The sequence below is a fragment of the Arvicola amphibius genome, chromosome 2, assembly GCF_903992535.2.
Source record: "Arvicola amphibius chromosome 2, mArvAmp1.2, whole genome shotgun sequence".
Classification (NCBI taxonomy): domain Eukaryota; kingdom Metazoa; phylum Chordata; class Mammalia; order Rodentia; family Cricetidae; genus Arvicola; species Arvicola amphibius.
Window position 1 is genome coordinate 32,001,822 of NC_052048.2, and position 26,960 is coordinate 32,028,781.

At 37.8% G+C, this 26,960-nt stretch overlaps 1 protein-coding gene and 1 pseudogene across 1 annotated transcript in view; both read left to right on the forward strand.

Annotated features, from left to right (window-relative positions):
• The first annotated feature begins 3,833 nt into the window (after nt 1–3,833).
• The window catches only part of Tmcc1 (transmembrane and coiled-coil domain family 1), a 125,173-nt gene continuing 102,046 nt past the window's right edge, over nt 3,834–26,960 (forward strand). The window contains exon 1 of the mRNA XM_038318345.2: nt 3,834–4,520. Coding sequence (XP_038174273.1) covers nt 3,957–4,520 — 564 coding nt within the window. The 5' untranslated portion in view covers nt 3,834–3,956. The remainder of the gene's footprint in view (nt 4,521–26,960) is intronic.
• LOC119806412 overlaps nt 6,909–26,960 on the forward strand; it is a 30,826-nt pseudogene continuing 10,774 nt past the window's right edge.

Consider the following 26,960-nt stretch of genomic DNA (forward strand, 5'->3'; position numbering starts at 1 on the left):
CTGCTTAACATTTTTTTAAAAAATAGAAAATGTTGACGAAAAATTAAAAAAAAATCCTAGCCCTTTGTACTGGTAGAACATAAAATTGTAATATTTTGTATACATTTAACCTTTCCCTGTGTGTCTGAAACAAGTGAGCTCCAGGTTAAGTTTAACTTCTATTCTTATGCTTGTTTTTCAGTTCTTTCTAAAAGAATACCTGTACGCCTTGGATGTGCTTGAGGAAGAGCAATGAAGGCAAGTGTCCAAGTCTTCATGATCTGTGAAAACAACTTCACTCAGTGCCAAAAGTTTTGACTACCATATAAAAATTAAGTTTGCCAAAAAAGGGGGGGGGGAGTAATTTGTGTATAATTTAGGATGGTTTTATGGAGCACCCTTTTAAACATCTGTTGGATTTTAAAAAGCAATTTTCCACTTTATTTCTAATACTAATTTAAAGCAGCTTGTTTCTTGAGTGTGGACTTACCATATATTATGTATTTTAGAGACAATAAACAAAAGAAAAGCCAAATTCCTTTCTTACCAGAGTATAGTTAGCTTTGCAATGGAACCTTGTTGATTATAAACTGATCAACAGTTACACCTATTCCAGGATTACTGTCTTAGAGAAGAAAATGGCAGGGCATCCTAAAGTCTGTTGAGATTGCTGAGTTCCACGAGTCAGTATTTGAAGTTATAACAGTATTATTTTCGTTGGTTATTTTATTATCATACTTGATCTTCATTAACATTTGGCATACCTCGACCAGGGACCTTAGAGATCTTCTGTACAGAGTCTGAAGGAGCCATCACAATTCTGACCATGTTCCATATTTGTGATGGCACAGCAAATGATAGCTGTGTCCCTTACGAGTTTACATCTTCTATCAGAAGTGGGTAATCACAACTTACTGCTTAAAACTAAGCTTGAGTGTATTCAGGGCTGCATGCTCCATGAGCCTGTGCTAGCTAGTGATTAAGGTAAGTCTTGCTACTAGAAATACTGAGGTGCATCTCTCGTCTTTACAGCTGTGAGCAAGAGTCTTGGCTTCAAAAATTAGTACCATGCTACAGGTTTCCCTAGGGATTGCTAGAATCTCTTTGTAATTAATTTTTTATAATCATTAACAAATAAACAATGTAAAAATACCAGTGAAATCTCAGGTGAAGTTAAAATGTGCCATCTTCTCCAAATATTTTAGATAGAAAGCACACAGGTGATCAGTTGATTAGTCCCAATACTGCCCAAGGAAAAATGTTGACAGGGGTTTCTGTCCTGCCTGGTCCTGCAGCCAGAAATACACAGAGGTCTACTACATTAATTATAAGCTGGTTGGCCTATTAGCTTTTTATTAACTAATTCTTACATCTTAAATTAATCCATTATTCTTGTCTGTGTTAGCCACATGGCTTGGTACCTTTGTCTGTGAGGGATTCTCATCTTGTTTCCTCTGTGGCTGGGTGACAACTATAGACTGATCTTTCCTCTTCCCAGAATTCTCCTGTTCTCGTCCTGTTCACCTATACTCCTTGCCTGGCTTCTGGCCAATCAGCGTTTTATTAAAAACAATACAAGTGACAGGATAAAAGACCATTCATTGTCCCATAACAGAAAAATGTGCTGAGTAGTTGACTCCTAATATCTTCATGTGCAAGATAAACAGTTCATTTAGTTTCTCATCTACCTTAGTAACATTCTTTTATTCATGGTATTTTTTAATCCTGATGGGATAAGGTGGCTTTATTTTATAACAATACTTATAAACTACCTGGTAACTGTCAGCCTTGCTTTGACATCCTCCTATCTCAGCAACACAGTGTGAGAAGAGATTGACAGATGTGCACTGTAACCAGTGCTTGTGTCCTGGTCACACAGCCCCTTTTCTCTAAAATTAATACAATTCGGTAGCTATTGTCTGCCAGGCAATCTCATGAAGGAAGGTCAGGATAATTAAACATGTATACTGTTGGCAAAAGTTTTGCCCACTAAGAGCTCCAGAAAACTGCACTAAACCTAAGCCATTGAGAGTTTTTCTCTTTGTGATCCCCAAAGGGAGAACAACAAATGGTACAACATTTGCAAATGTACAGTTAAGGAAAGGGTAGGAGGCCATATAGACCACAAAGAATTTCAGTGGAGGACAGGGAGCGTCCCTGCTCGTAACAGCTGCTCTCAGCTGCCTCCTTCAGGAACAAGGAAACATGGTTTTCAGAAAGTAGAAAGGTACTGGTGAGAGATGAGTGTTTTTAACCTTGTCATTCTTTGTGCTGTTGAGTCATTAAGAATCAGCAGATGTAGAAACAGTTTTGAAAGAATAGGGACTATGGAGCCACAGTGCCAGTGTCCATATCCTGTGATGTGAAGGTCTGAGACTAGTCATCAGGGAGTGCGAGTGGAGTGGATCTGTTTCCTGTCCCTCAGCATGGCAGCATGTGTTCACAAAGAACTCATTTATGTGTTCTGCCCTGCCACTTCATGGCAGCAGGACCGATGCCCCAGAGCAGGAACTTGCAGTGTTTAACTGGCAGTGGCAGATTGTTCAGCGTACTGGTAATGCCAGGAGTTTTAAAGTCTCCCGAACAACAGAAATTGAGAGAAAATATGCAAGGACTCTTGTACAGTGTTTTGTCCTCTTTAGTTGCTTCTACACATTTATACAATTTTATGTATTTGCACAAACTCAATAAAAATAAAACACTTTTTTATTTAAAAAAAGAGATCTGATCCCTTAACCACCCACCCCTCCCATTTGCATGTGATTTTAGTAGCCATGACTGTCATGCTCTTAGTTTCTACTTCCTTTTCATGTGTTTAATGCTGGTTTATCATTGCTGCTTAACCTTTGACCTTTAATTTTTCTCTGTTCGTCCATTAGTACCCAGTTACTACACTACATCTTTGCTTTCGAGTTTATATAGATGGATAGGAAGCTTCTATCAAGAATAATATAGTTGAGAAAGGGATTTCTTTGGATCTCTTTTCTGCTTTTTTTTAATCAAAGAATCCATCCCTGTGTAGTCCAGACTAGCCTAGAACTTGCTGTCTGTAGTCCAGATTGACCTTGAACTGTCCACCTTCCTGTCTTAGTCTCCTGGGTGCTAGGATTACAGTTGTGTGCCTGCCCCAGTTCAAATCTCCCTTTTTGACAGGTGGTATTAAGCAAAGCTCTATTCTCTCTGAAGACTGATTTGTCTGGATGGCTCATTAATTGGGGCCAGAAAGGTTATTTTGGCTTCAGCAAAGACTTCCATTTATAAGATTTTTTCTTTTGTTTTGTCCTCCCAAAAAAGCAAACCTGTTGCATCTAATTACTGTTGAACTTGGTGAATGTGGATGGATGGTAACAAGAGATTCCAAATTTTCATTAAAATCTACATAGTTTAGAATATTTATCTCTTAGTGTTATTTGAATTTGCTGAATTTCAGCATGTAAATACTTAACTGTGACTATAAATAAAAAGAAATTAATTGCCTCAGCTAGACTAAACATACTAAATGGTCTAGTTCTCTTGATTCTCTAAGCAATGGCTGTTTGTCCTGCCTGCTGCTATTATAGTGTCTATTCCAAAATGGTCCTATCCTTCTTATACTGAAACTTGTAAAAGGATTTTTCCTCCGACATTGCTATTTTCATTTCCTGTGTTTTGGCTTTTTATTCTAGAAAATACCATAACCCATTATCTGAAAAAAAATATCTTTTAATCTTTTGATTAAAGATTGCTTAATGATAGTAACTTACTTGTTTGGCTAGCTGCATGTTTTCTTTGCTTCTTTGTAGTGTTTCTGTATTTTTGCATGGATGTATGATACAAGGTTTTTTTCCTTTTTCTTTTTTTTTAACATTAGGTAGGCATGAAGCCTCCATCTCACAGCTGCATGCATAGTCACTGGTGAAGCAAATGCCTACCTAATTTGACAGTCTCGGGGTGTTTAAAATTTTTTGAGTTTGCAAATAAGCTTATTAAGCTTACTAATGGAGCCTTCCGGCAGTGAACAGTTATATGAGGACCCTGATCCTGGAGGCAAATCCCAAGATGCAGAAGCCAGGAGGCAGACAGAATCAGAACAAAAGTTATCTAAAATGACCCACAATGCTCTGGAGAACATTAATGTGATTGGCCAAGGTTTGAAGCATCTCTTCCAGCACCAGCGCAGGAGGTCATCAGTGTCTCCACACGATGTGCAGCAACTTCAGACAGATCCAGAGCCTGAAGTGGATCTGGACAGTCAGAACGCATGTGCTGAGATTGATGGTGTCTCCACCCACCCCACAGCTCTGAATCGTGTTCTGCAACAGATCCGAGTGCCACCCAAGATGAAGAGAGGGACAAGCTTGCATAGTAGGCGGGGCAAGTCAGAAGCCCCAAAGGGAAGTCCCCAAATCAACAGGAAATCTGGCCAAGAGGTGGCTGCTGTTATACAGTCAGGTCGACCCAGGTCTTCATCCACAACTGATGCTCCTACCAGCTCTTCCGTGATGGAAATAGCTTGTGCTGCTGCTGTGTGTGTGCCCGGAGATGAGTCAACTGCAGAGCGGGTAAGTCTATTAGATTTCTGTTAATTTACTATTTCACAGACGTTATGTGAATGTGTGTACACACATACACACACTACAAATTGTCAGTCTGGTTTTTAAAGTATTTTGGGTTTTAGTTAGATATTTTAAAAATTTCCATGAAAGGTCTAATGGTATATACCTATAATCCCAGTGCTTGATAGGGGGAGGCAGGAGGATCAGGAATTGGCTGTGTAGGGTTTGAGACCAAATATGTTTTAGGCCTGCCTATGTAATGTGAGACCATGTCTCAAAAAAAAAAAAGAAAAGAAAAGAATTCCTGTTTATTTGTACTAATGTGCAAAGCATGACTTTGACCTGATGATTAACATGAAATTTAGTTAGAATTATCACAGTATGTTGATTATTGAAAGTTCCTCAGTTTTGTATTTCATGTTTGTTTATTCATGTATGTGGAGGGGCACATTACAGAGTGCATGTGCATGCCAGAGAAGAACTTGTAGGAGTTTAGTCTTTCCTTCTGTCTTGTGACAGGACAAGAATTAAACTCCAGATCTTCAAGCTTGGCAGTAAGCAACTGTCCCCACTGAGTTATCTCATGGGGTGGAGATCTCTCTTGTAGTTCAAGCTAACCTCAAAATTACTGTGTATCAGAGTACAACTTTAAAGTTCTGATCCTCCTGCTTTTAACTCCCAAGTGCTAGGAGTATAAGCGTGCGTTAACACACCCAGTTTATTCGGTGTTGTGGATTAAACTTGGACCCTGTGCACTCTGGGCAAGCACTGTGCCAACTCAGCTACCCAGCCCAAAGGTTCAATTTTCCTTTCCTTTTTAGGTTTATTGGGATCATTTTTCCCTATATGAAAATATTATTAACATACTCAAACTTTATAAACCTTTGAAAATATTAGTCTTATCTCATGTATGTCCGTAGTACATGTGTGCAAAATAAACTCAGCTCATATTAGAGGACCATCTTTGAGTTCATAAAGTCAGATTGATAGTCACAAGCAGTTATTTTCTCAGAGATGCTGTTTTTAAAGTTTAAAAATTAAGTATTTTGAATTTTAAAGAAACATGCTCAATATGGAAAACTTGAAAATATAGAAAGGAAAAGAAAAAAATAAAAATAGCTCTTGCCAATATTTTGGTAGTTTTTTTCAATATATTACTTGCATTTGAAAAATAAATTGAAGACAGTTTATTTTAATCAATTTTATTAATATTTTAAATAAAATCAAACTCATTTAATGTTGAGTTTTTTCAACTAAAACTCTGTTATGAGCATTTTTCTAAATCTGTAAATACAATTTCATTTAAAATTTTTACTGACTAAATAATACTGTTAACTAACTTGCTGTAATATAGTTTTTATTCATCATTTTATATATTAGAGAATATGAAAATACATTGCAGTATAGTTATCTTAACACTTGAAATTAATGGATAATGCACCTTATTGTATCTTAATGACCGTTATAATGATAGCTGCCTTTTATCCTTTGCTTATGATGTGGCAGGAACTTTGTTTAAACACATGTGTAATTTTCTCCTTGGTGCTCAAACAGCCATATACTTGGCTTTGATAGATTGTTTTTTCATTGTTGTTGATGAGACAGCAAAAATGTAGGAAGTTAAGTATTCTCGTGGTTTCATAACAGCCTGTTTCACCACCAGAATGTTTCAGAACTTAAGCAATCTAGAATTTTTTTTTTTTTTTTTTTTTTTTTTTTGAGACAGGTCTCACTATGTAGCACTGGCTGACCTGGAATTCACTGGAGACCAGGCTATCCTTGAAACTGCCTCTGCTTCCTCAGTGCTGAAATTAAAAGTATCTGACACAACACTCATCCTTAGGCATGTTTTTTAGCTACCATCTTCTGTGTACGAGAATGTTATAGTTTCTCTTTCTCCAATTCATAAATTTTATATATGATAATTTTACATATATATATATGTTACATGTATAGAATAGGAAAAATTAGCTAATGGTATTAAGTTATGAAGATTTGGGTGGTTTTATACTAGATCTTTCTGTCAGATTTTTGAAAATTGGCTGTCTTATAAAATCAGTTCACTTTTACCCACCGTTTGTGCCCACAGTTCTTCCATAGTGACTTTGAGAATTCTCTGATACTAACCCATGAAGTACCTGAAGTGTATACCCGTGTGCTGTCAGGCCATATGTATTGGGTAAATAACAAATACACTTAGAAGAGGAGAATTGTCAGGTTGACAGGAATAAGAGACTTTGATTTGGGACTGCTCTAAGAAATAAGAGACGGAAAAATACATAAGTGTTCTGGCCTAGGAAAAGATGTTAGTTTAAGGCAGGGGAATTATAAGAGAAAGGAAAATATCGTTAAAGTTAAGATGGCGTTTTCTCTTGGGCCCTTGGTGTTGGCAAGATGGGCAAGTCTCATGGTCTCTGCACTGCCAGGAAGCTCTGCAGCCACTGACGGGACCAGAAGTGGCATAATAAACAATAGAAGAAAGCCCACTTGGGCACAGCCCTTAAGGCCAATCCTTTTGGAGGTGCCTCTCATGCCCAGGGAATCGTGCTGGGAAAAGTATGGGTTGAAACCAAACAGCCAAATTCTGCTATCAGGAAGTGTGTCAGGGTGCAGCTCGTCAAGAACGACAAGATCACAGCTTTTGTGCTCAATGATGATTGCTTCAACTTCATTGAGGAAAACGATGAAGTTCTGGTTGCTGGATTTGGTCTAAAGGGTCATGCTGTAGGTGATATTCCTGGAGTCTGCTTTAAGGTTGTTAAAGTAGCCAGTGTGTCCCTTTTGGCCCTGTACAAAGGCAAGAAGACCAAGATCCTAAATTTTGACAGCGGAAGCACAGTAATAAATTTTTATATTCTGAAAAGAAAAATAAAGTTAAGATGGCTAAAGGAATTTGCTGTCTTGGGACCTTGTTAGAATGACTGACAGGTTGAACATTCCTTTTTCTTTGCCATCTCATACCCATTCAAAATGTGTGATGAGACTTAGGAGTACGTATTCTATGTAAGGCATTCTGGAAACCCTTATTGAAGATATTTAGATATATAATACCTGATCTTAGCTCCTAAGAGTATTTTAAACTAGCATGATGATATGGTAGTGGGGTAGTAACCACACAAATGAGTAAAGCTGATAGAAGGGAAAACATTTGGTTTTTTTTTTTTTGCACTTACTGTATAGAAATGGAAGATAAATAAATAAAACTTTGAGTAAAAGACACAAAGAGTAAGAACTCTTTAAGTAGAAAGTCAGAGAAGACCTTATGAAGAAAGTGCTGCCTGAGGATGTGAAGAAGCAAACCATCATTCAGGTGCCTGAGCAGGACGAAGAAAAACTAGAAATGTCCCAGAGGCTTGAACAGTTACAAAAAAAAAAAAAAAATCCTGAAAAATAGTTTGTTAGCTTCAAGGTAAAAGGTTACTGTACTTCCAGAACAGAAGTCATAGCTATTGTGTGTGTGTGTGTGTGTGTGTGTGTGTGTGTGTGTGTCAGATGGGTGAGGAGCAGTACTTGGTTGGAATAGTTTTTTTCTAATAAGAGCTTGAAGGATTGAGGAATGGCTCAGTTAAGCATAAAAACCTTAGTTCAATCTCCAGAATCTTCATAGAAAAAGCCAGGTGCAGTGTTCATATACCTGAAATCCTAGTGCTTGAGGGTCATCTTGGCCAGCTAGACTACCTGAATCAGTAAGCTCTAGACTCATTGAGAGACCCTATCTCAAAACTTTGGGTGGAGGGACTGGAGAGATTACTCAATGGATAGGAAATGTTTGAGGACCTGAGTTCAAACCCCCACTTCAACACCCAGATCAAAAAGCTAAACAGAACTTTTTTTTAACATATGGGTATATGTGCATCCATAACTTCATTGCTGTGAATGGATGGAGACAGGACAGCTAGGACTTACAGGCTGCTAGTATCAGTCTAAGTTTATTTATTAACAGAGCCTGTGTCAAAGGAATAAGGTAGAGAGTAATAATACATCAGGACATGTGGCATCCGCCTCTGGCCTGTGCACCCATGCTCATATCTTTAACACCATACTCATTTTAAACAGAGAAATTGGGGGATTATTGAGAAAGATACCCAACATAGACCTCTGAGCTCCACACACATACACAAAGGAATTTGACCTACAGGTAATATTCAGACTTTTTTGTAGTTTGAATGTTAGCACTTTGAACCTTTATGGCTTACCTATGGCCATAGTCCTGTTGTCTGTCTAAGGTATTCTCTCAGGTCACCCCTCCTCCCAACGTACGTTTGTTCTTTCCTTTACATTCTACATATGTACATGTATGGATACACACAAGTATTTATACTGCTTATATAAATTTTGAGGTGCAATATGCAAATCTGAGCTATCCTTTTCATTGCTTTTCTTATAACAAAGACTTCATTCTACCAATTCCTTAAGTGTCCCTTAAACATCCCTAAATTGTTAACAGTTTGAGATATTCAAGTCAGTTTACTACCTTGTTAGCAAAGACCCTACAGTGTTGTTGGGAAGGCAGGAGTTACATATGTGGCATTCTAAGAACAATGTCAGTATAATTGTAGTCAGTTCCAGAAGTCAGGAGCTTGTGGTTTTAGATCCTAGTTCTATTTCTGTTATTAAATTTTGTTATCAGTGTGACCTTAAGGAAATTGAACTCCCTAGGTTTTATTTCTCTAGTTCCAAGATGAGATCATTGTGCTAAATAATATTTAATTTAATTAATGTTTCCAGTCTGGAAACATTATACACTTGCTTTACTTCCCATTTTTTCTTGACACGCTTAGAAAATTAAAATAGCTGTCTAGCACAGAAGGATTAGCTGCTGAGTTGTTCAGAGCTGGTAGAGTTGATCCACTTACTCACTGTAGGTCCTGATCCCCTCCTCCTGGAGAGCTCAGTTGATCACTGTTCAGCATCTTAGACTCCATTCTCAGCAGTGTAAAGCCTAGGTAGGGAGCAATACATCATCCTATCTACTAAAATTAAGAACAGTACAAAGTCTAGAGGAGGGTTAAAGACAGAGGCCAGTTTAATGGGCATTCTAGAGAATGTGGGCCTTGCATTGTATCCTAGAACTATGGAGCCCTGTCAGAATATCACTTTCTATCATAAGGTAACAAAACTAATGCAGGTAATCAGGTGTCAAAGTAACTGAGACACAAAGGAAAACTGCAGAAACATTCCAAGACTTGATTTTACCTAAAAGGCCAGAAAGTCATAAAAATGCCCATTTGTCCCCTAGAAAGCTAGAGCTATACATTTTAATTCTTTATACCCCACATAGAACCCTACTGAGAGTAAGTAAACAGACCGTCAGGAGATATTAGAAGATTAGATTAGACGAGAAGATTAGCAAAATGTATGACTGTGTATAACTGACTTTTTAAAATTTCAGCTTAGGAAAAATTCTTTGTTTGAGCAATGTATGTGAGTTTGATAATGTGATTGTAAATAGAGTAGTACTAAGACTCTGAAAGGGGGTACTGGAGAGATGGCTCAGCAGTTAAGACCACTGACTGCTCTTCCGGAAGACCTGGGTTCAACTGCTAATACCCATATGGCGGCTCACAGCTGTCTGTAACTCCAGTGCAGGAGATCTGACATCAATGCACTTAAATAAATTTTTTAAAAAGATTATGAAAGGAACTGAAAATATATTAGAAGGACACTTTCCTGGGGAAGATAGTTTTTCCTGCTCATCTGTTTTCCTGGTTTCCTGTTTTCCATAGTTGTCTAGTGTTGAGACCCTTTCCGTGTTAGCATGTTCATTTGTGTTGTTCGGTCTTATTTGATGAAACTTCATGGGTCTGTAGCCTCTCTGACATTTCTAGGAGACACAGTTTTAGTAAACTTCCTGCTTCTCTATATTTTATGAACTTTCTTCCTTCTATTCTGATGTGATCCTGAGTCTTTGGTGCAGGAATTGTTTTTACAGATCTATCAGTTTAGATTGGTCACCTCATGATCTCTTCTGCGTTTTCATTGGTTGTAGTTTTCTATATGGTCTCTGTCTGTTACAAAGATAAATTTCTTTGATTAAGGGTAAGAATTAAATCTGTCTGTGAGTATAAGGACAAATGTGTAGCACATAATTAGGAATTGGAAGAGCCCTTTTGATTGGTTATTTGATATCAAGTAATTATCCCTGAGATCATAGACATACAGCTAGCATTATATGGACTGAGCATGTAGTATTTATATGTTTAGGACACACATACTCGTGCCTGAGTGTGTGTGCACACATAACAATGATTAAAGAGACCACAAATCTGAGTGCAAGGGAGGGATGTACTGAAGGGATCAGAAAAGGAAGGGAGGAAATAATATAGAAACTATTACAAGTAAATTTTAAAATATATATATATTGGAGTTTTTTGGGACTAGTTTTATTCAAGATGGACTACTAACACAGGAGAGAAGATCTAGCAAAGATCTCAGAGAGATTAGTTGTGATATGCAGTCTTAAAGCACAGTTGTTTGTTTCTATGTGTGAAGCCACTCTGAATTTTAGTTAGAAAGAAATAATATATATGAAGATTCCCACTGTAGCCCAAAAGTTCCATTCTTCTAACATCTTGTTGGAATGCTGTACCCTGTGCTGCTTGCTGTAGTGGTAATTATATAGTACGTGCAACAGGAATCAGTACAATTTACATATTGCTGCTTTTATAAAATACAAACTTTTTTGCCATGAATTCTGAGAAAGAATAAACTTAGAGGGACATGAAAAGTCAATGTAAATCTTGGATCTTCTGGAGATAAAATTTGAGGTCTTTGATCATTATTTTTAAGACCAAGAATTTACTATATTAATTTCTCATTTAGAGACAAAGTTAAGGAATGCACTGTCTTTATTGAACTATAGTTGGGGAATCTTTGGGGTTCACTTACTACAATATAAATAGAGAAAAAGAACTTTTATAATATTTGTCTCTAACTGGAATATAAACAGAAAGTGGTTTGAGAAATATATGAGTTAGAGAAATTTCTGAAATAGAGTTAGTTGAGCATTAATCAAGTCCAATAAGCCAGTATGCCATCAGTGCAGGGAAGAAGTCAAACAGTGGAAAGGGTGATTTCAGTTGCAGTCCACTAGGTGGGGTCCTAGGCCTGGAAGAGGAGGTGAGAAATGTGGAATGAGTTTTAGGAATGGGCTGGATGAAGCATTTGCTCTTGTAATTTGAATTGATTTGATCTCTTTAGCTGTGGAACAAATGGTAAAAGAGGCAGGATTTGACACTGTTGAAATTTAAAAAGATAAGGAATTTTAAGCAATAAGATTTGCCTACAAACCTTAAGAAAATATTGTTTATTTTCCAATTAATAATTGTGTATACTTTTTATAAAAATTCTAGCAAAGGTCTCTGTCTTCTATACATTTAATATTTGTTGGATTGTTGATATCTTCAAGGGAATGTTTTATAGACAGTCAATAATACAGGACTGGAAAAGTGGCCATATATTAAAAATGAAAACATACTTTTGGTCCCTTAGTTTTCCTTAACAGGTACTTTATAAACCAAACCTTGATCACCAAGTCAAGTAACTTTGGTGTTGTTAGTCTTCAGCCCTTAGAGTCAGAATGCATAGTTCTATCCTTTACCACATACATTTAAAACAATATAATGTGAATAGAGTGAGTTTAGGGAGGTGACTCAGTGGGCAAAAGCACTTCCTGTACAAGCCTGACAACTTGAGTTCAGATTCCAGCAGCCACACAAAAAGCCAGATGCAGTAGGGCACATCTGTAATTCCAGAATCACTGTGGTGATTCAGGAGAATCCACTGAGAGACTTGCTTTCCGTGTTAGCTTAGAATACACAGTACATACTCAAAAACAAGGTGGAAGGCTAGAATGGACTAATGGAATTTGTCCTCTGATCTCTATACATGTGCTGTGGTATATGCTGTGGCACATGTACATTTACACTCATCACTTACACTCATATGTCATACGCACACACCATAGACACATTAATAAAAGCAAATATATAGATGGTGGTCCCAGAAGATTTTTTTTTCCTTAAAGATTTTATGTCAGAAACTAGAGAAATGGCTTAGCAGTTAAGAACACTTGCTGGTTTTGTAGAGGGCCTGGGTTTAGTTCCTACCACCCACTTGACAGTTCACAACCACCTATCACTCAAGCTCCAGGAGATTCAACCACCTCTTCTGTCCTTCAGGGGCACAAAAATACAAATGTGTTACACAGATATGCAATCAGTCAAAATACTCATATAGAATAAGAATAAGTAAATATTTAATGTCAGCACTTAATGTGATTGTTTTGAGTGGAAGTATATAGGAAAAAGTGTTATTGCCCTTAATAAGTGAAAAGGAAGACCTGACAGTGGATAGCAATGAACACTAGAAAATAGGGTATACCTGAGAAACTTACATTCCAGTAAATTGGAAATATGGAAGAAATGACTGAATTGTGCAAAGTTGAACATCATAGGTAGATTTTTTAAACTGTTTGCTTTTCATATGTTTCTTATGTTCAGAAACAGCAAGCTTTATGATGAAGGTATGACATAAAGCAAACTGTAGTCCATTCTTTAAATTTTAAGCCATTTGAGGTGGTGCTTGCTTATAATCCCAGCACTGAGGAGACTGAGCAAGGTGATCTGAGTTGGAAGCCAGTCCGGCTTATACAGAGAGACCTTGGATTAAAACAAACAAAAAAATTAAATTTTACCTATTATTCTTTGTCTTAAAAAGTGGTCACATGCTTTAGGGTAAAGGGGACCTCTAAAGGAGTATAACATACACCTGGTTTCTGATTTCCCCTTTTGTTCACAGGGGCCTTGGTACTTTATCATACCCTTGAATCTTAGTAGCTGGGAGAACTTCAGTTTCCCAAAGAGGTTGTGATTCTTGTTATCTAACAAGACCTCACTTTAAAGATTCATAATGGACACTCAGAGGGACAGACCATGGTCAGATATTAATACAAGACAATATCTAGACTAGATTGCTTTCCTCAGTGATCATAGCATAGCATTTTTAAGAAAAACAGGTAGCTCTGGCAAGTTAGCAAAAAAAAAAAAAAAAAAAAACTGGGTTTAGCAAACTGTGTATTTCAGAAATTGACAAGTATGTGTTAAAATTTATTTACTTGGATGTTTCATCATCATGACCTTTGATTTCATTGGTTAGTATAAGCTCATGAGATTTCACTTTTGAACTTTGACATTTAGAATCACAATTATTACACATTCTGCATTAATGAATGCTTTGTGTGTAGATACAACTAAAAATATTTTGAAATTTTTTATCTACCTCCCATCTTGCCAGAAGAATGCTGGCATTCACCACTTTCTAGCTTTCTTATGTGGGCTCAGAGGCTTAAACCCACTGAGACGTCTCTCTGGCCATAGAGTCACTTTTAATACTACAGTAAAATGTGAGCAGTGATATTGTGCGTGCTCAGATTTCTAAATTAGCAAAGGATTATTTAAAATGTCTAAAATATGTCTTATTTAGTGAGGTAACCAGTTAAATAAACAGTCTTTGTGGAGGTACTTCTGCAATGTGTATGGGAGAGAATTCATTATTAAAGTCTCACATAAGCCACAATACAACATTTTAGAGTTCTAGTTAGAAAAGGCAATGAGGGCAAAACTCATACCTTTGTAGCCTGCCTTGGCAATATTGATTGTTTGTTGGTTGGTTTATTTGGGGTTTTTTTTTTTTTTTTTGAGACAGGATTTCTCTATGTAACAGCCCTAACCTGGAACTAACTCTGTAGACCAGGTTGGCTTCGAACTCACAAAGAGCCACATGCCTCTGCCTCCCAAGTTCTGGGATTAAAGATGAGTGCCACCACTGCCCGGCTGCCAATATTGAATTTTAACAGTCCATTCATTATTGAACCTTTCCTGATATAGTTGGTAAGATTCTTTGTAAGGTTGTTTACAGGACTATAACTTTTCTTAAAATTAGATATATAAGGGCTGGAGAGATAGCTCAGGAGATGCTGCAGAGGATCTGGGTTTGGGTCCTGGCATGTCACATGGCAGCTCACAACTCCCCATTACTCCTGTTCCAGGGAATTCAACACCCTCTTCCCACCTGAACAGGTACTAGGCACACTCTTGGTGCATGGGCACACATGCAGACAAAACACTGAATAAATACATCTAAAAATATTTTTTAATGAGGTAATTAAGGTTAGGGAAAATTTCAAACTTGTCCATGACCAGAGTGCTAATGGATTAATCTTGCTGGATCTTCAGTAGCACAGATTTGTTGCTTTTATTGTATATCCAGTGTAGCCAATACGTTTTAAATTAAGAAGCTATTGAAGATGCTAGAAGGAAGTAGATTGGCAAAAAAAAAAAAATTAATGAACTACAAATTTTCCTAAAACAACAAAAAGGCAAAAAAATTATTAAGTAATTGACATGGTTTTAAACTAATAATTACTCTTAAAAAAGAAACTTAGATGAAATGGAAACCCATGTGTTTCCTAGTTTTTATTCTATCTACAATCAAAAGGTCACAGTAAAATTGCCAGATAATAACTACTACTTCCCCTCAAACAATTTGTATTTCACCCCAAGCAATGTGTATGTAAAGAAAATAAGTTATTGTTGGCTGATTTGTTTTGTTTACTTGTTACCATAACTGGCAGGTAGCCTGGCAGTCAGTGGCAAAGATGATTTTGTTGCTTTGTGGGCTTTTTTCCCTGTTGTTTTGCTCACCATGTGGAAGGAAAGATACAAATGTAAGGGTATTTTCCTAAGAAATCTTTTCCTGTAGAACTTCCCATTAATACAGAAGTCTTAATTGTACCGGTGGGGGGGGGGGGCATTTCTTCAGTTGTTGGTAGGATGACAACTCTGCAGCATTCTTGGTCTAGTCAGGTTACTACCTACCAAGCTTACAGGGGTGGCCACTCTGCCTCTACCAGGTCCCCAAGGGAAGGATTTGCCTGGATGGTGATAATAGCAGTGTCATGTATAAGAACTTACCTAGGAATGGCATTGCCCACAATGGACTAGGCCCTCCAACATCCATCAGAAATTAATGAAATGCATCACAGGCTTGCCCAGAGGCCAGTCTGGTAGAAGCATTTACTTGATTGAGGTTCCCTCTTCCAAAAATGGCTAGCTTGTGTCAAAATTAAGTAAAACTAGCCAACATAATCCTTAATAATATGGATAGGATCCTTGATATTTAATACTCAAAAAAGAGAGGAAAGTTATTTCTATAGACTAACAGCACTAAATTTCACTTACCTCCCTCTTCAAATATCTCTCAAGTTTCTATGTTTAGTTACAAATAATACACATAAACCTTTTCTTGTACATACCTTATAATAAAATTTAAATAAAAAGGTTAGAGTTTTTAAAAATGTGGAAGTTGTAGTTTTTTCCCACATCCCATTGATTTTATATTGTGATGCAACTGATGAGTATTTAGACCAAGATGAAAAGAATAATTTCCTCCCAAGGATTTTTTGGATATTCTGAAAAGCCTTAGTGGTTACAGAAATTACCACAATCCCCAAACATATTTCAAACAGCTAGAGGGGGAAGGCTGCATGAAGGTCTGCTCTAGCCTAGAGTTTACCCAATAAAGGCTTGGAACCACATATCCATACCTATTATGAGACTGCTGGGCTAAATATAAATAGCCTCTGGATCCTTCAGGATTCCACAACCGTAGCTAGGTAGATGTTCATAGGGTGAGTGCTTGAGCACCAGAGTTAGGTTATAAATAAAGAGCTGCCGCCAAGTACACTGGGAAACTGGTGTCTTTGTGCATGTCTTCTACTTAGAACTCCTTCCGTTTTGCTCACAAATGTACTTTCTAAATTTTAAGCTATCTTCCCATAGGAAAAAGTCATAAAACTCCTGCAAGCCTGTTGAACTGATTGTAAAACAGAATAAACATATTAGTAAGTTGCATTATTGGAGTTTCATTGTTTGTCTTGTTTCATTATGGTCTCCATACCCCAAGAAAAGCATACCTAAAAGCCAGGTAGAATGAGTGAACAGTTAAATATTTAATAACACAGATGATTTAGTAAATGACTTTCATTTTATTTTAATTCCCTCTAACACGTATTATTTCATTAAGAATACTCTGTAATTCATCTCCCCACTCCTATGGTCTGAGAATTTAATCTAGTGCCTCTGTATACCACTAAGTTATGTACATAGCTCTCTGTAGTTGTTTGGTTATTATTAGTTTTTGTTTTATTATTTATTTATTTATTTTTAATTAAAAATTTCCACCCCATCCCCCTCCCCCTCCCTCTCCAGTCCAAAGAGCAGTCAGGGTTGCCTGCCCTGTGGGAAGTCCAAGGTCCTCCCCCATCAATCCAGGTCTAGGAAGGTGAGCATCGAAAGAGACTAGGCTCCCACAAAGCCAGTACATGCAGTAGGAACAAATCCAGTGCCATTGTCCTTGGCTTCTCAGTCAGCCCTCCTTGTCAGCCACATTCAGAGAGACCGGTTTGATCACATGCTCCAGCTGGCCTTGGTTCTACCAGAACTTCCAAGAAGAGCTAATACCTATACTCCTTAATGTGTTTCACAAAATAGAAACTGAAGAGTCATTGCCACACTCCTTTTATAAAGCTACAGTCACCCTGATACCAAAATCACACAAAGACTCAACCAAAAAAGAATTACAGACCAATCTCACTCATGAACATCAATGCAAAAATTCTCAATAAAATACTGGCAAACCGAATTCAAGATCACATCCAAAAAATTATACATTATGATCAAGTAGGCTTCATCCCAGAGAGGCAGGGCTGGTTCAACGTACGAAAATCTATCAATATAATCCATCATATAAATAAACTGAAGGGAAAAAAACATATGATCATTCCATTAGATGCTGAAAAAGCATTTGACAAAATTCAACACCCCTTTATAATAAAGGTCTTGGAGAGATTAGGGATACAAGGCTCATTCCTAAATATAATAAAAGCAATATACAGCAAGCCGACAGCTAACATTAAATTAAATGGAGAGAAACTCAAAGCCATCCCACTAAAATCAGGAACAAGACAAGGCTGTCCACTCTCTCCTTATCTCTTCAATATGGTGCTTGAGGTTCTAGCAATAGCAATAAGACAGCATAAGGAGATCAAAGGGTTTCGAATTGGAAAGGAAGAAGTCAAACTTTTGTTATTTGCAGATGATATGATAGTGTACATAAGCGACCCCAAAAACTCTACCAAAGAACTCCTACAGCTGATAAACACCTTTAGTAACGTGGCAGGATACAAGATCAGCTCCAAAAAATCAGTTGCCCTTCTATACACAAAGGATAAAGAAGCAGAGAGAGAAATCAGAGAAGTATCACCTTTTACGATAGCCACAAATAGCATAAAATATCTTGGGCTAACTAACCAAGGAAGTGAAGGATCTATTTGACAAGAACTTTAAGTCTTTGAAGAAAGAAATTGAAGAGGATACCAGAAAATGGAAGGATCTCCCTTGCTCTTGGATTGGGAGGATCAACATAGTAAAAATGGTAATTCTACCAAAAGCAATCTATAGATTCAATGCAATCCCCATCAAAATCCCAACAAAATTCTTCACAGACCTTGAGAGAACAATAATCAACTTTATATGGAAAAACAAAAAACCCAGGATAGCCAAAGCAATCCTATACCATAAAGGTACTTCCGGAGGCATTACCATCCCTGACTTCAAACTCTATTACAGAGCTACAATATTGAAAACAGCTTGGTATTGGCACAAAAACAGAAATGTTGACCAATGGAATCAAATAGAAGACCCGGATCTTAACCCACAAACCTATGAACACCTGATTTTCAAAAAAGGAGCTAAAAGTATACAGTGGAGTCTAGTCTCTTGAGTTCCTTATATATTTTAGAGATCAGACCTTTGTCAGTTGCAGAGTTGGTGAAGATCTTTTTATAGTCAGTAGGCTACCTTTGTGTCTTAGTGACAGTGTCCTTTGCTTTACAGAAGCTGCTCAGCTTCAGGAGGTCCCATGTATTCAATGTTGCCCTTAATGTCTGTGCTGCTGCGGTTCTACGTAGGAAGTGGTCTCCTGTGCCCATGTGTTGTAGAGTACTTTCCACTTTCTCCTCTATCAGGCTCAGTGTATTCCGATTAATATTGAGGTCTTTAATCCATTTGGACTTGAGTTTTGTGCATGGTGATAGATATGGATCTACTTTCATTCTTCTACAGGTTGACATCCAGTTATGCCAGCACCATTTGTTGAAGATGCTCTCTTTCTTCCATTGTATACTTTTAGCTCCTTTTTCGAAAATCAGGTGTTCATAGGTTTGTGGGTTAAGATCCGGGTCTTCTGTTCGATTCCATTGGTCAACTTCTCTCTTTTTATGCCAATACCAAGCTGTTTTCAATACTGTAGCTCTGTAATAGAGTTTGAAGTCAGGGATGGTAATGCCTCTAGAAGTTCCTTTATTGTATAAGATTGTTTTGGCTATCCTGGGTTTCTTGTTTTTCCATATAACGTTGAGTATTGTCCTCTCAAGGTCTGTGAAGAATTTTGTTGGGACCTTGATGGGGATTGCATTGAATCTATAGATTGCTTTTGGTAGAATTACCATTTTTACTATGTTGATCCTCCCAATCCAAGAGCAAGGAAGATCCTTCCATTTTCTGGTATCCTCTACAATTTCTTTCTTCAGAGAATTAAAGTTCTTGTCAAATAGATCCTTCACTTCCTTGGTTAGAGTTACCCCAAGATATTTTATGCTATGCTATATGTGGCTATCATAAAAGGTGATACTTCTCTGATTTCTCTCTCTGCTTCCTTATCCTTTGTGTATAAGAGGGCAACTGATTTTTTGGAGTTGATCTTGTATCCTGCCACGTTACTAAAGGAGTTTATCAGCTGTAGGAGTTCTTTGGTGGAGTTTTTGGGGTCGCTTATGTACACTATCATATCATCTGCAAATAACAAAAGTTTGACTTCTTCCTTTCCAATTCGAATCCCCTTGATCTCCTTATGCTGTCTTATTGCTATTGCTAGGACCTCAAGCACCATATTGAAGAGATAAGGAGAGAGTGGACAGCCTTGTCTTGTTCCTGAATTTAGTGGGATGGCCTTTGAGTTTCTCTCCGTTTAATTTTATGTTAGCTGTCGGATTGCTGTAAATAGCCTTCATTATATTTAGGAATGACCCTTCGGAGCTTACCAAGCCCAGCTGGACTAGGACTGAAAAAGCATGGGATAAAACCAGACTCCCTGAACATGGCGGACAATGAGGGCTGCTGAGAAGCCAAGGACCATGACATTGGATTTGGATCCTACTGCGCATACTGACTTTGGGGGGAGGGGAGGCTGTTCTGTTTGGATGTTCACCTTCCTGGACCTGGATGGAGGGGTGAGGAACTTGGACTTCCCACAGGGCAGGGAACCCTTACTACTCTCTGGACAGGAGAGGAAGGGGAAGTGGAGGGGGAGGGGGGTAAATGGGAGGCGGGGAGGAGGTGGAAATTTTTAATAAAAATTTTAAAAAGTATACAATGGAAGAAAGAAAGCATCTTCAACAAATGGTGCTGGCATAACTGGATGTCAGCCTGTAGAAGAATGAAAATAGATCCATATCTATCACCATGCACAAAACTCAAGTCCAAATGGATTAAAGACCTCGATATCAATCTGAACACACTGAACCTGATAGAAGAGAAAGTGGAAAGTACTCTACAACACATGGGCACAGGAGACCACTTCCTATGTAGAACCCCAGTAGCACAGAGAGTAAGGGCAACACTGAATAAATGGGACCTCCTAAAACTGAGAAGCTTTTGTAAAGCAAAGGACACTGTCATTAAGACAAAAAGGCAACCTACTGACTGGGAGAAGATCTTCACCAACCCCGCAGCAGACAAAGGTCTGATTTCCAAAATATATAAAGAACTCAAGAAACTAGACTCTAAAATGCTAATTAACCCAATTAAAAAATGGGGCACTGAAATGGTTATTATTTTTGAAAATTAATCTCTAGCTCAGTCTGCCCTCTAACTCCCAGTGAGGCTGAGGATGACTTTCTGTAACAACCTGCAAAATGCTGTGATTACCAGCATGCATCACCACTGCTGGCATGTTCATTTCTAGGAATCAAACCTAGGGCCTGTGCATGCTAAGCAAGCATGCTACCAATTCAGTTCTGTAATTGCTATTTTAATGTTTAGAATGTATCACCTTAAAAACAACTTAGTGCATTCCCTTTGTGGGGGAGAGGGTAATTGTTTTGTAAAAGCCAGAAAATCAAGATTAGCTAGAATAAAGCCGTTAGAAGGAAACTCTGAGCACCAATCAAGAACTGCTGTGAGTGTCACGGATGTGAGCACAGTGCTGGAGCGGCAGCCTGAGCGGAGTGTGTTGCTGTTTTCTTCTTTCCTAGTAAATAAAATGCTCCATTCTTCTTCATGTCAACACACAGGCAAAATTCTTCTATCTCAGTGAATGTGGATACTAAGAATAACCCAAACTAGCTAAGTAGTCTTGCCTTTGTGGGAAAGATCTCAGAAAAGATTTCCATTTCTCCAGCACATTTCTTCATCAAGTGAATAGCAGTAACATGTGTGAGCGTGAGATAAGAAAAGCTTCTAAGTATGATGCTTCTAAGCAGCTCTTCAGAAGAAACAGAACTGTGGAGGAGTGCATTGCTCAGACAGAATATAATTCCTGTATCTTTCCCATACATCCTCTGGGCATGTGTTTTCTAGAACTCCAGTCAAATGGAAATCTATTAGAACATACATAATCCTCTAGAGTTCACATTGTTTATTAACAGCAACAATAACAAAAATCTCACAATATGTAAGGCCACTGTGCAAATGGATGTTGAAACTATCTTTTTACAGCATAGGATAGAACATCTGTTTCTGTAATAAGGTTATCAATGATGTTATTATATTCTCCTAATTATAGTGGCTGTCAACATAATTATACATTAAGTCATTTATAAGTGTATTGTGTGTGTGTGTGTGTGTGTGTGTGTGTGTGTGTGTGTGTGTGCACGAGTGCAGACACGCACCTGCACATGCGACACGTGGAGGTTAGAGGACAGTTTGCAGGTGTTACTTCTCTCCTTCTACCATGGGTTCCTGGTATTGAACTCAAATGGCCATGTTTGATGGTATATATGTACCTTTGCTCAATGAGCCACTTCATCAGCTTAGAACTGTTACATTCTTCTAGGCTGAAATATCCAAATAAGTTACCTTTCTCATTGCCATGAAAAATTCTTATCAGAAACAATCTACAGGAAAAGGAAATACTTTGGCTCATAGTTTCAGAGAGTTCGGTCCATGTTTGCTTAGTTCTGTGTGTATGGTTAGAATGTTGTGGCTGCAGGAAACTGGCAGAGGAGCTTCTCATATGGTAGAATGAAAATGGAGCTAGACAGTAGGGGTTCAGGGTTATAATATACCTCAAAGGCTTGTCCCCATGACCTATTTCCTGCAGCCACATCCCATTTCCTAAACTTTCCAATCTTTCTTAATCTTCCATCAGCCAGGCAGCAGACATTCCAAGCATAAGCCTATAGGGAACACTTCATGTAGAAACCGTAGCCTGCTCCATAGGGCTGTCCTCTTGTGGTGATACAAAGCACAAAAGATAGGTATGTCAGTGTGACTATCTATGTCAAAGCATTTCTCCTTAATAAAATGCTCTTCTATCTTCCATTTTCCTCAGATGCCATATATTCACTAGATTAATCGATCCTTTTAGAAATGTATGCCTCAAGGACTGTATGGTGTCCTCTGAATTTGATTAACTTTCTCACCATAAAGAGAACAGACTAGTGCTGTTTTCTCTGTCAGAAGGTTGGCTTTGTGAGCCTGGGAATAAAGGTTTTCTAAGCTGATTAGAGCTAAGGAGAATGTAGGTCACACTGTCACCTGCTTTGGATCTGCATGCTGCTGACAATATGTGTGCCCTTTGTGTTTTGCTCATGGTTTTATGTCACTGGAATTTGCTGCACCAGAGTAGGGATTTATAGATTAGCACACAAATTCGTAACAACTTTGACTCTGAAAAGCCTTGACAGAGGAATACTGAACTGTACCCCTAAGGCTGTGATGCAGGTTGGCCATGGGAACAGGTAAAAACCAGAAGCTAAAGCTTGTTTCCATATGCACCTTAGTACTGCAGAGGGTTGGTGAAACCAACTAGTTAAAAATCCTTCACTTGCTTATCATTACTAGGAACATGACACATTCTGTATCTGAATATATTGTTTTTATTTTATTTTCTATGAAGACATTTCCACAGGCTTATTTACTACCATCTAGTTTTCTGAATGCTTACATACAGGTCTTTCTTCAGTGTATCGAGCTTCACAGAAAGTATATTTTCGTTAATATATTTATCACTATAAACTTGTTTTGTTTTAAAAAAAAGGAATTAAGCCCCTATTGAGTTTTGGAAATTAAAGTGAGAATTTCTCTTATCCACTCCCCACTTTGTTCAGAAATCCATATTGTTTCTTTAACTTTGTTCTGGAAATTTTTTCTGAAGAGCTTAGCTTATGTTGCTATTTTCATTTTACTGAAGATGATATGTTAGCTTCTTACTCTCTCCCTCCCCATACATGTTTTAGTTAAATTTTAAATCTCAGCATACTGTTAATGCCATTCCAATATGAATATATTTTTCTCCTTTTATGTAGTTGTCACTGTCCATGGAGTTATTACTTTAAATTTTTTTATAACTTTTATTAGCTAATTACAAATTCTAAGATCTATAATAAATCTCTCCAGTAGTTTCAAAATATCATAGTCTCTTCTTGGTTTTGTCTTTTTCTTGAAAATATATTTCTGGACGCTCTCACTTTTCTTCTAGTCCGAATTGATTTCTCTGTAGGATTGGTGCAACTTTTTGTCCTGAAATTTTTTAAAAATCTGTTAATAAATAACAGAATCCTTATTTTCTTCATGACATCCTCTGCCTTCATTGGTTTGTTCCAAAGTGCATTCTCCAGAATGCTTATAAAGAAGAGGGAAGAAATTAAAACAATTTCTGATTTTCTGTATTTTGTCACACTTTATTGGTAGCTTGGCTAATGTTAAAACTGTGGGTTAGAAATAATTTCACCATAGACTTTTTTAAAAACGACATTTATTTATTTACTTGATGTGTGTATATACATGCTTAGAGATCAGATGGCAACTTATTTTAATCTCAAGTGGTTTTTTGTTGGTTTTTTTTTAAGTAGGGAGGGTCATCTGACTTTTTGTTTTTTTCTAGACAATATTTTTCTGTGTAGCCCTGGCTGTCCTGGAACTTACTCTGTAGACCAGGCTGGCCTCAAGCTCAGTAATTTTCCTACCTCTGCCACCCAAGTACGGGATTAAAGATGTGCACCACCACACCTGGCTCTGTCTATGTTTAAAGCAAAGTTTTTATTTTATAAATTTGTTTAATTTGTCTTTCAGTAGCCTTTTCTTTTGCTTCCTGTAGTGTGTATGTCTCCACTCCTTTCTTGTTTTAGTCTTTCTTTTTATAAACTTTCTTGTTATAAACTTGTCTCAAATATCTGGTCAACCATGGTTTTCTCCTCACACTTGAGACGGCCTTTAAGATGGTGTAGGAAATTTCTTCTTGCCTTGTACACTGGTAGATTTTTGTTATAGAATAATTAGGCCACTTTGTTTTTCTTTTTTTATTTTCAAGCCCTCAGGTTTCAGTATCTGTAGGTGTCCCCCCCCCCTTTTCTTTCCCGCCCCCCTTCATGTAACCCTTAACTTTTGTGTTTGAGTGATAGGTAATAAAGGCCTCAAATGGGCCTGGATGCTGGTTCTGAAAGATCGGGAGAGAAACTGAAAGTCTCTGTTTGTGATCCAATTCCATTGTCCTTGGTCCAGCCCACAGCCGGATTAGAGTCTGCCTAGAATCTTTCTTGTTTGTTGATTCAATCTCATTAGATAGCAGACCCCTGGACATTACCTTTAGTTATTTTAAAATGATTAGTTAATATGTTTAATCATCTGAGTCGGCCCTGCTTTTAAAGCAACCTCAGGTCTCCCAGTTCTCAGCACAAGACTATAACAGATTGGCTGGCTTCTTGTTTTCTGCCATAGCACCTGCTACCCTGCCAAGTACTTACCCGAATCTGGGGGGAAAAATTTGCTGACATTGCTTGTCTTTTGCTATCTTTTTGTGTCCTCTTTGCCTTTGTGGGTTTATGCTTTTTCACTGTTAAATTTCGGTAATAATTGAGATAATTTGAGTAGTCCCATGTATAGTCCATTACTTTCCACCTAAGATGAGAAGCCTTTCTTTTACTTTTTTTTTTTAGTTTTGAAACAGAGTCTTTGTACATAAGACCTGAATGTCCTAGAACTTATTCACTATGTAAACCAGTCTAGCCTCAAACTCACAGAAATCTGCCCACCTCTGGAGTGCTGGAATTAAAGGCATGCCCCAGCCACCATGACCAGCTTTAAAGGGCTTTGACACAGTCTTGCTCTAGGGTCTTCGCTGTGCCTAGAGTGAAAAAATGTCACAGTGTTATTAATCCAAGTTAATTCCCACACCTCTGCTAATATACAGCCTTTGAAATGTAGAGAGTCACAGTTTTGAAGTAGAGATGCTAAAGACTAGAGTCCTTTTATTTCTTCAAGCAGCTAGGACAGTATTTCTGTAGCAACTAATTACTTCTAGGTAACTTGTTGATTATCTTCTATCTTAGGTTCATTCTGCTAAATACCTAAACTTGAATTCTCTCTTCATTGTTCTAGAGAGTACCATGACAGAATGATATTTTACATTTTGACTGTGAATATTCGTGCTTGGTTTTCTCAATCTTGGTTTGGACTTTAGGGTTTTTCTTTTTTTGTGTGGGTTGGGTTTTTTTGTTTTGTTTTGTTTTTTATCAAGACAAAGTTTCTCTGTAGCTTTGGTGCCTATCCTGGAACTAGCTCTTGTAGACTAGGCTGGCCTCGAATTCATAGAGATCCGCCTGCCTCTGCCTCTGCCTCCTGAGTGCTGGGATTAAAAGTGTGCGCCACCACCTTCTTCTGGCTAGGGATTTTCTTTTGAGCTGTGTTCTCACTTCTTTCTGCTAGAGCTGTTTCTGTGTTCTCTTCCTTAAGCCTGGCTTTCATTACATCTTGAACTTTGAACCATATGAAATTACCTATAGTTGAGCAGTTTGGACCCACAAAAATAATGTGATATGATCAGCTTTAAAAGAGTAAGATGGCTTAGCAGCCAGGTTAATAGACACTGTCTAGTGTAGAAATTCATTCTGATCATAGGAACATTGTAGGAGGAGGAAACACTGAGACAAATGGGAATTCCTCATGCTAAGTAAAAGGAAAGTTGTAGCCCCTACTGAGTACAGAGCTAACTAGGTTAGAACTGTGCCAGAGTCATTCATACTACACAAGCTGCACAGTGCCTGGCAATGTGGCCACTGCCTCATATTCCTGAATACTGTCTGCCAGGCTGTGGCCCTGTATGGGATTTTAGCAAATATCGTAATTAAAGTCATACATAGTATTACTTTATTTTGTATATCCTGCATTCCGTTTGCATGTGAACCCACTGTCCCCATTTTATTTCATCTCTGTGGATTTGTTTGCCTGCACATATAGTAGAACGAGCGGCGGGCTGTGTTCCGCTGCCCAGCTAGCTTAGCCCCGAGATAATTACACAGAAACTGTATTCATTTAAACACTGCCTGGCCCATTATTTCTAGCCTCTTATTGGCTAACTCTTACATCTTGATTAACCCATCTCTATGAAATCTATGTATCACCACGTGACTGTGGCTTACTGGGAGAGATTCAGCATGCTTGAACTGGTGGCTAACTCCATGGCTGCTCTCTCTGCCTGCCTTCCCAGCATCCTGTTCTGTCTACTCAGCCCACCTAATTTTCTGCCCTATCAAAAGGCCAAGGCAGTTTATTTAACCAATGAAAGTAACACATAGACAGAAGACCATCCTATACCATTTCCCCTTTTTCTGTTTAAACAAAAAAAGAGGGGGCTGGAGAGATGGCACAGTGGTTAAGAGCATTGCCTTGTCTTCCAAAGGTTCTGAGTTCAATTCCCAGCAACCACATGGTGGCTCACAACCATCTGTAATGAGGTCTGGTGCCCTCTTCTGGCCTGTAGGCATCTATGCAGACAGAATATTGTATATATAATAAATAAATAAATATTTAAAAAAACAAAAAAAGCTTTAACTTTAACATAGTAAAATTACATACAGCAAAACAGTTATAAAGCAAAAATTACAGTTACAATATTTATATCTATTTTATCTTTTATCGTAACAAAGGAAAACTATAACTGTAACTAACCGTTCTTCAACTCCATCAAAGATTCTAGAAGGATATAATATTACCTAAGTAAACAAGAAGTAAGCAATTTCTAAAACTCTAGAAATGACAGAGATATCTCGCTGCCTAGACAGTCAACCAAAGTTCTTTTGTACTGTTGGAGCATCCATCTTCATCCTAC